At 36.1% G+C, this 13,294-nt stretch overlaps 1 protein-coding gene across 2 annotated transcripts in view; it reads left to right on the forward strand.

Moving 5' to 3' along the window:
- Nucleotides 1–2,326: 2,326 nt before the first annotated feature.
- The window catches only part of LOC306652547 (uncharacterized protein), a 69,142-nt gene continuing 58,174 nt past the window's right edge, over nucleotides 2,327–13,294 (forward strand). For both annotated transcript variants that reach the window (XM_079125379.1, XM_079125381.1), the window contains exon 1: nucleotides 2,327–3,034. In XM_079125379.1, coding sequence (XP_078981505.1) covers nucleotides 3,032–3,034 — 3 coding nt within the window. In that variant the 5' untranslated portion in view covers nucleotides 2,327–3,031. The remainder of the gene's footprint in view (nucleotides 3,035–13,294) is intronic.

The following is a 13,294-nucleotide window of genomic DNA, read 5'->3' on the forward strand; positions in this document are numbered from 1 at the left end:
TGCTAATTCCAGAATCTGTATATCAAAGTGCTTGCTGGAATGATTTCCTTTGAGGTCCACTCTTTGACATCTATATTGCCATTTTTTGTCTCCCTGTTTGCATTACATTTGTCTATGCTAATTGTGTCTTTATTGCTGCTTTTTAAAGGAGATAAAGTGAATTGGATTATACATTACACCAATTAACTGGATTAAATTAATCATATCTTTAGGAAACATATTTAAGTAGAATCACAGTCTGAGACACTAGGTATTTGGAACATTAATATATGAGATTTGGGGAGAGGCACAATTCAGCTAATAACAAACTAGTCTTCTGGTGAAGACAGACTCCTGGGAAAGGGAGTACTGAGTGAAGGGATACGCACATGTAACATTTTAATAGCTACAGTCAGATTACATCACAGAAGGGTTGCTGAAGTTACATTGCCACAGAATGTCTGGTTGTAGCTACTTCTCTGCATCCAGGATTATCTGGGTGTTGGCATTTAAAAATTACTTTTCTTCATTAATCTCTTGTCCATGTGGCAAACAAAATCTCTGTTCCATTTTTTTTTTTTTTTTTGCAGTTTCCCAACTGAAAAGCTTGAGTTGCCTTTCAGTTGATTTACCAGCCATTTAGATTCTTTTCTTCCCTAAGTCATACTCACATTTTGGGCCCTGTGTTGCACTTTCTTGTTCCCTGTAGTCTCCAAGTATTTGCCCCAATGAGGAACCTGGGTTGACATAGCTCTGATTCTAAAGAGTTCCCTTAAAGTGAAAATAGGATAACATTATTCTCTCAAGTCAATGGGACCTCCTGGGATGTCTTCTCTAGGTTCTCTCTTTAAATTGGAGAAAAATAATATTTTTGTAGATGGAAGTCCTCTATATCAGGACCAAACCAGACTTTGAGATGCTTAGAATGAATTTGATACAGTTCTTCCCTGTGCAGTTCTCAGTAAAGACACATGCTGCTGAGAAGCCATTTCATACCTAGAAACCTGTGTTTTCTCATTTCTACTATTGTATGTTTTCAGAGGACTCAGTTGGATAATGTCTTCATGGGAACTTTTGATTTAAGTAGGTGCTGTGTTTCCATGGCTGACAAAACACTTTGAAGTTATTGTGTAGATACTGCTTAACCATTATCTGACACCTTATTAATTTTCTTTCAGAAACTTAAATCTTAAAATTTCATCATGGGCACTCATGTCATCCACAAGCCCAAATACAATATGTCAATTTCTCCTGGTCTGAAATCCAGATTTCAATTCTCTAATGTTTTATGGTACTGCCAATAATTATATATCTCTCCAGTCTTGGCCTTCCTTTTGATGTATACTTTCAATAAAAAAAAAAAAAAATTCTGCTGCATGCCTCTATAGCCCATGTCCCTCTTTGTTTTGAAATCATAGGGCTTTGTGTTCCTTTACATTCCTCTAGATCAACCTGTTCTATAATTAACAAATCCTGATTAATAATGTCAACCTATATTTTGATATGTAAAGGGGTGTTGAGTTAAATTCTAGTTGGTGTTTCCCCTAGATATAAACGGAAGCAAGATTCCCTGGCTCCTGGAATGGAAGGCCCAAGATGACACAGATATATGAGAATGTTCTGCTGAGTTATATAATATATAGGACTGAATTTTATATATGTATATCACAAATCCTGCTTTTTTGATGAGAACAAGAAATTGCAAAAGCCTTCTGATATGGTGGAGGTATTTTGGCTTTGGAGTCAGACACAGCTCATCATGAGTCCCAGCCCACCTGCTTATTAGTTGTGGAAGTTTGTCCACCAGAGGAAACAGATGTTACAGTCTGGCCATCAGGTCTAAGTCCAAATTGCCAAATAAGTTTGCATTTAATGTATTTAAACCATAGAGTCAAGACTGTGGAAGATTGCAGGCTATGTAATTTTAACCTCCCTGGCTCCCCCATCTTCTGTTTTATGCTGTCTGATATCTGCAATGGGAAAGAACTTATGACCAGAATGAAGTGGGAAAGAATGATCTACTTTTGGACACTTCCTGGTTGCAGGTTCCTGCTCCCACTCAGGACATTGTTTCTCCTACTTATGGAGTCTGAGGAGAAATATTAGTAGAAAACTCCATCCATCAACTCTAGTATATAAAGAGATAGACCAGGCCCTTTAAGTCCCTGACATCATGGGACTCATAGCTCTCAAATCTGGAATATAGCTACTGTTAACTGGGTTATGATAGAGTCAAACTTGAGGGTGTAGTTCTCAAAACACATATACTTCATTAGTAGTATTTTATTCTGGATATGCTAGGTTGTGTTATTAATATTAATTTCAACTGTTTCTTTACATGTTATTAATGTGAATACTAGAAATATTTTAATTATCCTTGTGCCTTCCCTGTTGTTTCCTTTGGACCTTGTTGTTTTAGGGGGTTACTTCCCAGTTCAAAGATCAGTCTTTCTCCTAAACAAGAACAGAAAGCAGAAAAGTTAAATGAAATTTTATAGTAATTGTTATTATATTATTTTCATTCATGAATGATAAACAGGATATAAACCATAAACTGAAATGATCTTATTTGCAAGGTTAAAAGCAAATGTTCTGCTGGCTGGGCTAGATCCCACCTCGGGAAGAAAACCTTGCCTTAAAACAGCAGCAGCCTGAGGCTCTGAGGTGCAATTCCCTGATCTCGAAAGAAAAAAAGAAAAAAAGCTGCAACCAACAAACCTGTCATTCTGGCTTTATTAATGCCAGGATTGGATAATACTCCCTGTCACTCAAAAAAAAAAAAAAAAAAAAAAGACTCACTGAACTCAGACTTAGGGGGTAGGATCTGAAGCCCTGTCCAATCAGGAGCACTTAGTGAGAACTATCCAATCCTGTGTGCAACCAGGGAGGAGGGGTGGGATTCCATAATCTCGCCGTGGGTATTTTATGCCTGAGTCCGCCATTTTTGCCATTTGGCTCCAGCCCTCACTCTCATCCTTTGGACTCACGTTTTGCTCTACTGTGCGAGTGCTGAATATCCCTAGGGACAGACCTGGGTCCTAGGCACCAGGAAATGGTGAGTGTGCAGTAGCATCAGGGACCTGGGGAGGGAGACTGGGGGAGAGAGACTTTTGGAAACATGGGACTGGCTGTGGCGGGAACAGGAGCTAGCAGACAGGGACTCGGGGCCGGGTCCTCCCAGCTGCTGGTGATTGACTTGTGGGACAATTATCATAATCAAATCCCCATATCATTTCCCTGCAGAAGAGGAGCTGTGGTCTATAGGAACCTTGCTTCCTCCTGAGCTAACTTATTATTCATTTTTACTTTCTTTTTCTTCACTTCCTTTTTTCTTTTCTTTCTTTTTTTTTTTTTTTTTTTTTGTTACTGAAAATTGGACCGAGGGATACTTTAACAGAGCTATATCCTTGGTACTTTTTATTTTTGTTTTGATAAAGAAACTAGTTAAGTTGCTGAGATTAGCCTTGTTATGGATTGATTTATCTAGACTTTTATATTGCAATGAAGTATATAAGTTTTACATATGTATGGATTTATATATGGATTTTGTTTATATTGTGATTCCTTATTGTAATAGTATAGTTTCATAATATACATAAATGTCAGGTATGACAAGTATTTCTTTTGCTCTTACAATTGAAAAATTTCTTGACTAATGTTATGTATAACTTTGTGGATGAATTTTAGAACTTAATGCATTATTGCATTATAGTTATATGTAATATTTGGGTTCATTTTGACATAATCATACAAGTGCAGAATATAATTTGCTCGACTTCAGTACCCAGTAGTTTCCCATTCCTTCTCCTACCTTTCCCTCTCTTCCATTTATTTATAGTTTTTTTTTTAATTATGGCTTTATAGATACAAATAAAGGTAGAATTCACTGTGGTATATTCATTTATGTACACAGCAAATTTGGTGGGAATATATTGTATTTTAATTTTGGGGAAAATTTTCATTTTTGTGATGATGAGTTTTATCATATACACATGGGATATGTAATTGAGTCTTTTGTGAGCATCTGATGATTTTCATTTTCTTATTAAATCTATGTACATTCTTTTTGTGTGTGTGTGTGGTGCTGGAGATTTGAACCCAGGGCTTTGTGTTTGCAAGGCAAGCACTCTACCAACTGAGCTATATCCCCAGCCTAAATCTATGTACATTCTTTCTGAACATGCATACATGTGAAATATCAGTGCATATTACACCTATATAAAATTAAACATGGTGTTTTATACTATTTTAAAAAGTGCTTATACTATGACCAAAATGTGAATGGCCCTTAGTGACCAGTGTTCCCTCAGGTTATTATTTATCTCTTCCAAGATCTACCATCCCACTGGGTTACAAGTGTTTGGATGAATACTATTGTGTTTTTACATGTCATCATAGTCACATATGCTGTCATTTCAGTAAGTGTCTGTGATGGGGAGTATCATATATCTTCAATAGCAAAACAGTTTCCACAATTAGATAACTTAAACTCTTCTCAAGTTTATGAGCATTCTTTTGTTTTATTATCCTCATCAATACTATTTGATTTTGTCTATGACACAATTTTATTTTATATTTCTCTACTTTCTAAAGATGTTGAACATTTTTATGATTATTGAACATTTAGATATTCCTTGTATAAATTGGCAGTTCAAAACTCTTGTTTGCATTTCTTTGTAGTTTCTGGCTTCAAATATAAGAAAATGAATCCAAAAAGGCAGATATAATTTGATTTCAAGGGAAAAAAAGGGTATTAAGTATTTTAAAAAATTATTTGTCTTGTGGGGTCTCTTGGTCCACCAAACAGCTGATGTGGGTGTGGCAATGGAGTTGAAGAAAGACTTCTGGAGATCAGTTTCAAAGAACTTGATCTACTTTTTTTTAACATGGTAAGCTTATATCATCAAGCAGTATCCTGGCAGAATATCACTGAGTGTTGTTGGACCCAGTGGGCTTATGAAATGTGCAGGGATTTTAACCAATGGGCTAAAAGGTCACTGAGAGAAAAAGCAAGAGGAACAAAATGTGGCTGAGGATGAAAGGGGGCTAGGTTACTATAGTGATAGGGCTAAGTGCGGTTAGTGTTCTAACCACAGTATCCAGGTTCAGGACCTGAGAACCTCTCACATGGGCAACATAAACCTCTTTCCACCTCATGTTCCCAACATTGCCTTTTTTCTTCCCTGAGTAAGTAATGTAGGTTTCTTTTCTGCTTTATATTGGAGGTCATTTCAAATTGAATTCTAGGGTCTATCTTTGGAAATTCTCACAGGAAAAATAAATAAGGAAAATCTGTCTTCCCTGTGGCTGTAGGAAAATGAATATATTTTCTCAAAATCATTTGTAAGTAAATTGTTGTATGGCGCATTCAGTAAAACATCCACTCTTCTTCCTTGAAGGTTTTTTTTTTTTATATTTTTGACAGTGAATCATGCATTCTATTATCTGAATTTTGGAGTTTAATACAAAATCATATGGGATAAGAACTGGCAAATCCTAGAAATATTCATAAATGATTGTTTACTGAATGATATGTTATGACAATAGCAACAAAAGGACATTTATTTTTTTAGAAATAGTTACATAATTTTTCTTTTCAATTTCTTATAAACCTTATAGATTTATTTCTTTCTGGAGTCATACTCAGACTCTGGGCCTGTGTTGTGCTTTTTTGCACCTTGTAACCTACAAGCATTTACCCTCATAAATAATCTGGGTTGATAGCTGTTTCTGAAGAATTTCTTAATGTGAGACAAGGAAAAATATTTGTGTTACCCCTGGGATGTCTTCTCTAGGCACTCTCTTCAAAATGGAGAAAAAAATATTTCTCCAGATTGACATCCCCTATGTCAGGAGTAAACCAGCCTTTGAGGAACTTTGAAGGAATTTCATACAGTTCTGTCTCTGGGTAGTTTTGGGGTGCTGTCAAGTTGCCATTTAATGTCCAGAAACCTGAATTGTCTGATCTCTACAATGAGAATAATTTTAGAGGACACAGATGGATAATGGTCTTATGGAGGCTACTAATACATGTATATAGGAACTCATGTCATCCACATTCCCAAATATAAAAGGTTGAATCTTCCTTGTCTGAATTCCAGGTTCCAATTCTCTGGTGGTTCAAGGTGGTGCAACTAATTTTGTTTCTCCTTGTATTTTTTTTACTCTGTATCCCCAGTAAAAGTGTTCTCTGCTCCATGCCTCTATTGCCCATGTTCAGCTATGTTTAGAAAATGATTTAGAAACCTTTATTATTTGCTAATTGGTAAAGGGTTTAGATTACTTCTGGTTGCTATCTTTCCTTGTTACAAACTGAACCAAAACTTCCCCAGGTCCTGGAGAGGACATTCCATAACCAATCAGGTATATGAAATGTGCATATTATATATATACATAAATATACATATATAAAAATATAAGCATATATATATATATATATATATATATATATATACACACACACACACACTTATACATGGACATAGATGCAGACAAATCTCTTGCCTGCAGTTCTTTTAGGTGAGGAATACAATTCCTTACCAATATTTCTTTTCTTTTCAGGTTCAAAAAACAAGAGAGATACTGCCCTGAAAGCAGGGACTTTTAACAAGAAAGTTTCCAGAAGTAGAATTTTTCCCATCCAATGCTGGTCATGCTTGTCATGGTCCATTCCATTCCAGATAGCAGACAGCAAGCAAAATATATATACACACATATATATACACATATGTATATATATGTGTATGTATTAGTATGTACACACACACATACACAATCCTTCTTTTTTGAAAAAGTGTCACTAACCAAGTCCTAAATTAACAAGAAAAATTGTATGAGTTATGTGGTATAGTGGAGGTATTTGTATTTGGGCTTTTAAATTATATGCTTTGTGTGTGTGTGTGTGTGTGTGTGTGTGTGTGTGTGTGTGTGTACTGGGGATTGAACAGGGCACTTAACCACTGAGTCACATCCCCAGCACATTTTATGTTTTATTCTGTAACAGGGCCTTGCTGAGTTTCTGAGGCTGCCTTTGAACTTGCTATCCTCCTACCTCAGCTTCCCAAGCTACTGAGATTACAGGTGTGTGCCACAATGCCTGGCAACACAATTCATCTCAATTCCAAGCCCACTTGCTTATTGAGAGGCTTTCATCACAGGAAGAAAAAATTTCATAGACTGGACATTAGATCTAAGGCCAAATTGCAAAAGAAGTTTGCCTTTAATTCATTTAAATAATAAACTCCAAGCTTTGTATCTGAACTCATGAACCACAACTACTGCAAAGAACTGAATCCTTTACTTATAACTTATAAAAGAGTGGTCAGGACCTCCCGAGGTCAGAGGAATCATAGCTTTCAAATTTTGAATATGGCTTTGTGAACTGAGATATTCTGGAGGCTTGACATAGTTTTAGAGAGTGCTGTTCCAAATATATATATACTTCACTAGTAATATTTTATTGGTCACATAATGGTAATATTCACATAATGGATATGTTGGGTTATGTTATTAAACTCAATTTCTACTACTTATTTTTTATGTGAATACTAGAAAATTTTTAATTACCCTTGAGACTCATATATTTTCATTGAATATTACTGCCTTAGGGGATTCCTTCCCAGTTTAATGTTCAATCTGTTTTCTCACAAAAGAGAGCAGGGAAGTTAAATAAAATTTTATAGGATTGTCACTTTACTATTTCTAACCATAAATAATATATAGACATATATAATCCACAAATTGAAAAGGCCTTATATGTAAGGTTAAGTGCAAATGTCTTACTGACTGGAATGGACCCCACTTCTCCAAGAAGACCTTGCCTTAAATCAGCTGCAGCCTGAGGTTCTGGATTTCAATTCCCAGTACCTCAAAAGAAAAAATCTACAGCAAGAATCTGCCATTGTGATCTCATTCATTTAGGCATTTGATGTCACTTCCCCTTACCTAGAAAACTCACTAGACTCAGATTGATTATGTTAAAACATAAGCCCTGTCCATTCCAGAGCCCTTAGGTAAGCATTGTCTCATCCAGCACATGGGCAGTAAAGAGGAGCAGGCTTTGACCATCTGGTGTGGCTTTTGTCTCTGGAGCCTGCCAGTGTTGGTATCCATCTCTAGGGTCCCTCTTTTATGTTCAGGGTACCTGGTTTGCTCTGCAATGCAGGTGCTGGAAGATCTGATAGAAAGAAAACAGGTCCCCTCAAAAGCCAGTAAAAGGTGAGTGTGCTGTGGCATCCTGAAACTGAGGGGTGAGGCTGATTGAAACTGGCTGCAATGATTATGGTGGGCACTGGCAATTGCAGACTGGAATCCCTGTGGTAGTCTCTAGTCTGCAGTGCTGGGTTATCCTCTGGGGCAGGTCAGCACTGAATCCCCACTGGACAGTCAAATGGGGCATATGTCAGCAGTAGACTCTTGAAGTCCTGTCCTATCCCTGCAGAATATCTGCAGGCCCTATCTGAAGTCTTATCTGAGCACATATGTGGCAGCATTCCAGCACCTTCCCAGATAGTGTGATGGATTGTGAAGCAGGATGATCATCAGATTCACAACTCCATGTATTGTTTTCATGCATAAGATGGGCTGTGGTCTATAGGGCTTTCAGTTCTTTATTCCTCCTGAGCTTTCTTTTCTTTCTTTCTTGGGGTAAATGTGGTACTGTGGATTGAATCCAGAGGTCCTTTACCACTGAGATACATCCCTGGTACGTTTTATTTTGAGAAGTTGATAAGTCTGCCCTCGAACTTGTGCCCCAGTCTCCTCAGTTCCTGGGATTACAGATGTGTGCGAACCTGCCTGGATCCTTCTGAATGTTCTAAATATATGGGAAGCAAAATATCAAATTCAGAACCCTGTCTTCCAACCTAAACTGTTTTGTATATATCAACAAAATCCTAAAATTACAGCTCCTTCTCCACAATCCTAATGACAACTTCCCCTCTTCTGAGTATAATCAATTATTTTTTCCATATTATGTTTCAAATGAGCACAGTAGTTTTATAATGTTTTACAAAGAACTGGATGGAACTTTTTAAAGGATTTGCTCTCTGACTGGCTGCAGTGGCACATGCCTATAATTCCAGACACTCAGGTGACTAAGTCAGGAAGATTTCAATTTCAAGATCAGGAATTTAGGTAGACCAGGGGCAAGTTAGAAAGTCCTGTCTGAACATTTTAAAACAAGGGCTGGTTATATAGCTCAGATTAAACATGCCCTTGTGTAAAATCCCCAGTACCATAGAAAAAAAGCAAAACTGAAGGTTCATTGTTTGTTTATGAGCATTACACATGTAGAAAAGGAGAGAAGAATCACTTGACCTTTGAAAAAAACATGTGTTTTTATTCTCCCTTTGTCTCTCCAAGGCCAGAAAACTTTGTGCTGAGAGTACCCCTTGTGGAATTTGTCAGAGGGCTCTCATTCCATTCTCTGATAGTTTTCTGGCACTGTGTTTCAGAACAGTCTGATAGGAGAATCCCTCAACTGTCACATCAACTGTCTCTTGAGAGTCTAGTGAATATCAGTATTTGGGTCTTATCCTGTTACGGAGCAGTCTAAATTTAGGTGGTATAGTTTCTCAGGGAAGTAGCTGAGTGCCCTAAAGCTGGGAGAAATCTCCTTGTGTACCAAAAGGCACTTCAGTTGTTTCCTTATCTGGGCAACTGTGAATACTGCTACAATGAAGATGAGAATGCAACCATTTATTTAACATACTGATTTCAACTACTTTGGAAATGCACCGAGAAATTATTATCATGTTAGTTTTTAAAGATCTTTAAACTTCCAATGCTTAAAAAAAAAAAAAAAAAAGACTACTAAATTCATATTCTAGCACAGTGTGAAAGTGTTTCTACCATATCCATATAAATGGATATTAGTTATTCTCCAACAGTCGTGCTCAGGCTGCAGGTCTTATATTTCACTGTCACACAAAATTCCTGATGCAAGTTTGTTAGAATCCAGGCTGCCTTATACTCAGTAGAAGAAGGTGATGTAAAACTATTTTAGAAATAAACAGGAATCTGTGCTTTGAAGTCTTTTTCTTCATTCCTGGTAGGTTTGCACACCAATGTGAAGCCACTCCTTTGTGATATAGGGAGATATGCATATGTCAGTTGCTCTTACTCCCAAAGCTTGGAAGTTTAGGATGCAGTCCATTGAATGGAAAAAGTTGAGGTTGGGACAGATTCCTTACAGAAAGAATTAGGCCTGGAGTTATTAGTGAGGTGAGCTGTGGGAGAGGAAAGTGCTGAACTACCACTTGGTCTGCCAGTTATGGACTCTGTTTCCCCTGTTAACTCTTTGATCCTGGCTAGTTAGAAGCTCAACTGTTAGCAACAGCAGTTTGCAGAGTATGTTGGCAAATCCTTTTAGGGATAAACTGGAACCTTACAACTTAACTCCTCTTCTTCATGGATTGGCATGGCCATAGACAAACCACCCTTTTTCTCTGGTCTTGATACTCATGTATATATAGTCTTTTCTTCTCTGTGCACAAGATAATTAAAATTTGAACTACAGGCAATTTAAAGTTAATATGCTATATTTATGACCCCAGTCTTCCCCTACTCAGGGAAACACTGGATTTGGGTATTCTGTCCCAGTTATATGGTACATTCCTCAAGAAGGCTAAAGCTAATTTTTTCAACTTATCTGATGGTAGATTTTTTGTTGTTGTGTCCAATGTCTATTCCTCTAATTCACTTATAACCTTAACAGGGACTCATAATATTAATTTGGTGTATCCATGAATGGAGGGAGTCAGGAGGCTCATATTCTGGTATACTTTTAAGATCACCCCTCTTAATATACGCTTTTTGGGGGTGCTGCAGCATAATTCCAGTGTCATATATTCTGTACACAAACCCTACCAGTGATCTGTGACTCTAGTTCTAACATCTACCTTTTGGTTGAGTTGTATCATTTATTCACCTTAAATACTTTTCATGATATGGTTGGATTTATGTAGGTACTTTTATTACACTTAACAATAAAAAATGATATGTACATACATATGAATTTACCTAGGGAATTTTCTGTATTATGATTTCTTGGTCTTTAAAATACTGCAATAAATATTATAATTTTACAATATATATTAGTTTCAGGTAATGATAGCTGGTGCTTTTTTTTTTTTTTTTTTTTTTTTTTGCAGTGCTGGGGATTGAACCCAGGGTCCTTGTGCTTTCGAGGCAAGCACTCTACCAACTGAGCTATATCCCCAGCCCTAGCTGGTGCTTTTGATCTCATATTTTGGAGAGTTCTTGGCTAATTTCAAGTATATTTAGCCTTCCAGGAGAATTTTAGAAGTTTTTGCTTTGGTTTCTTTATTAATTAAAATTAAAGCATGACTGGGTGCTATGGTGCATTCCTGTAATCCAAGTGACTTGGGAGACTGAGGCAGGAGGAATGTGAGTTCAAAGCCAGCCTCAGCAAAAGTGAGGTGCTAAGCAATTCATAGAGATCCTGTCTCAAAAAAAAAAAAAAGTTCAAAAATAAAGCATGGTGAAATTTTGTCAGAGTATTTTTATAGTTTTACTTTGGGAAAGTTGTCATCTTTATAATGTTGTATTTTATCATCTATCCATAGGATGTATAATTGATTCTTTTATGTGCTTCTCTGTATTTTTATTTTCTCAAATTCTGCACATTTCCTTTTTAAATATGTTTATATGTGAAATGCAACATTCATGTGGCATCTATATAAAACATACATGGTGTTTTACAGTATTTGTCAAACTGGATGTAATATAACAAAAAATGTATCTGTCTTCTAGAAAATATTATTTCCCACAGTTTATAATTTATTTCTTCCTAACTGTACATCCTCTTTAATCATGCCCCTGGGTTTCAACTCAGGAGGATTATGGCTATATCCTCATATGTGCTCTAATTTTACTGTCTGTCTGGTGGGGCTGTAACATGCATGTTCAATAGCAAAATAGTTTCTACAAATGGATAAAAACAGCATAATCTACATCTCCCTTTATGAGAATGCATTTATTCACATGTTCATCAATACTATATAATTTTGTATATATGATGTAATTTTATTTTACATTACCATATTTCTAAAGATGTTGAGTTTTTATGATTATTGAAGACTTAGATATCTTCTATTTAAAGTGGCTGTTCTAGTTTCTTGCTTGCTTTTGCAGTCTGTTTGACATGTGAGGCAAATAGTTTCTTTCACTGTCAGTTCTTGTACCATTTAATGGAATCATTTGATGAATAAAATTTTTATTCTAGCATTATAAAATTTATAAATTTAAAATATTATTTTGTGTAACTTTGGAAGGAAATAACTGATATTTGTTGTTCTTTTTCCCTTTTGAAAGATTGGGGATTAAATATGATTCTGAGAATATTGAACATGAATATTGTAGCTCAAAGAATAAAAAGCCTATGCAGATATTATCCTTTATAAAATGTTTCCAAGGAATTTTCACACACTAACAAAACATTAGAACTACATTAGTTTATTCAGTACATAGATTAAAAGGTCAGTGTAAAATTATGCAAATTACCCTAGCAATGAGCAATGTCAAAATTGAGACACAAATCCATTTACAAATGCAGGAAAAATAACTGGAAATAAAAGCAATAAAGTAAATTTAAAACCTGTCCACTGCAAAGTAAAAAGAAAAGGTGAAAATCAAATGCAAAAAACAAATATGGAAACAAATGGGAAAGTACTAATATTCAATGACTGACAGTTTGATTTTGGTAAAAATCAATATTCCACAGTGGAGCTGCAGATTAAACATGAGTCGATGCCAATCCTAAAGCCATTTTGTAGAAAATGGTCAACTGACACTAATTATCATAAGAAAATGCAAAGGAAATCAAATAATGACATTAATATTGAAGTAAAAGTTGTTACTTTTATGAAAAATGTACATTGCAGGCAAAATATGTCATGTACAATATTGAATTTAAATATTTTTAAGGTTACCGATGAGCAGTAATCCCCATGCCCAAAGTGAGGGTGTCTGGGTCAACCTAGAGAAGAATTAGGCTGGGATTGACATTTGTCACCATAAATAATAAATCTGCTGAGCATGACAGAATTTGAATCTTTTCATGATAACTTTCTTCTACTTCCCAGATTTGTTACAGCTGTCCTACCATAGATGTTCTTTCTGTCTCTTGCATTTTATTCAAGTATATCTCAGTGGGTGTCAGGTATTGAACTTCAGATATATTCCTGCCCCTCCTGCAGATGCAGCACTGGGGTAAGAATGCATTCCTAGCCCCTCTGCAAGTGGTTAAAAGGATTTAGGCTTGTTTGTTACACAACCTGGAGTGTATTTTAAA

Source organism: Sciurus vulgaris (genome assembly GCF_902686455.1).
Source record: "Sciurus vulgaris genome assembly, contig: HiC_scaffold_272_arrow_ctg1, whole genome shotgun sequence".
Lineage (NCBI taxonomy): Eukaryota > Metazoa > Chordata > Mammalia > Rodentia > Sciuridae > Sciurus > Sciurus vulgaris.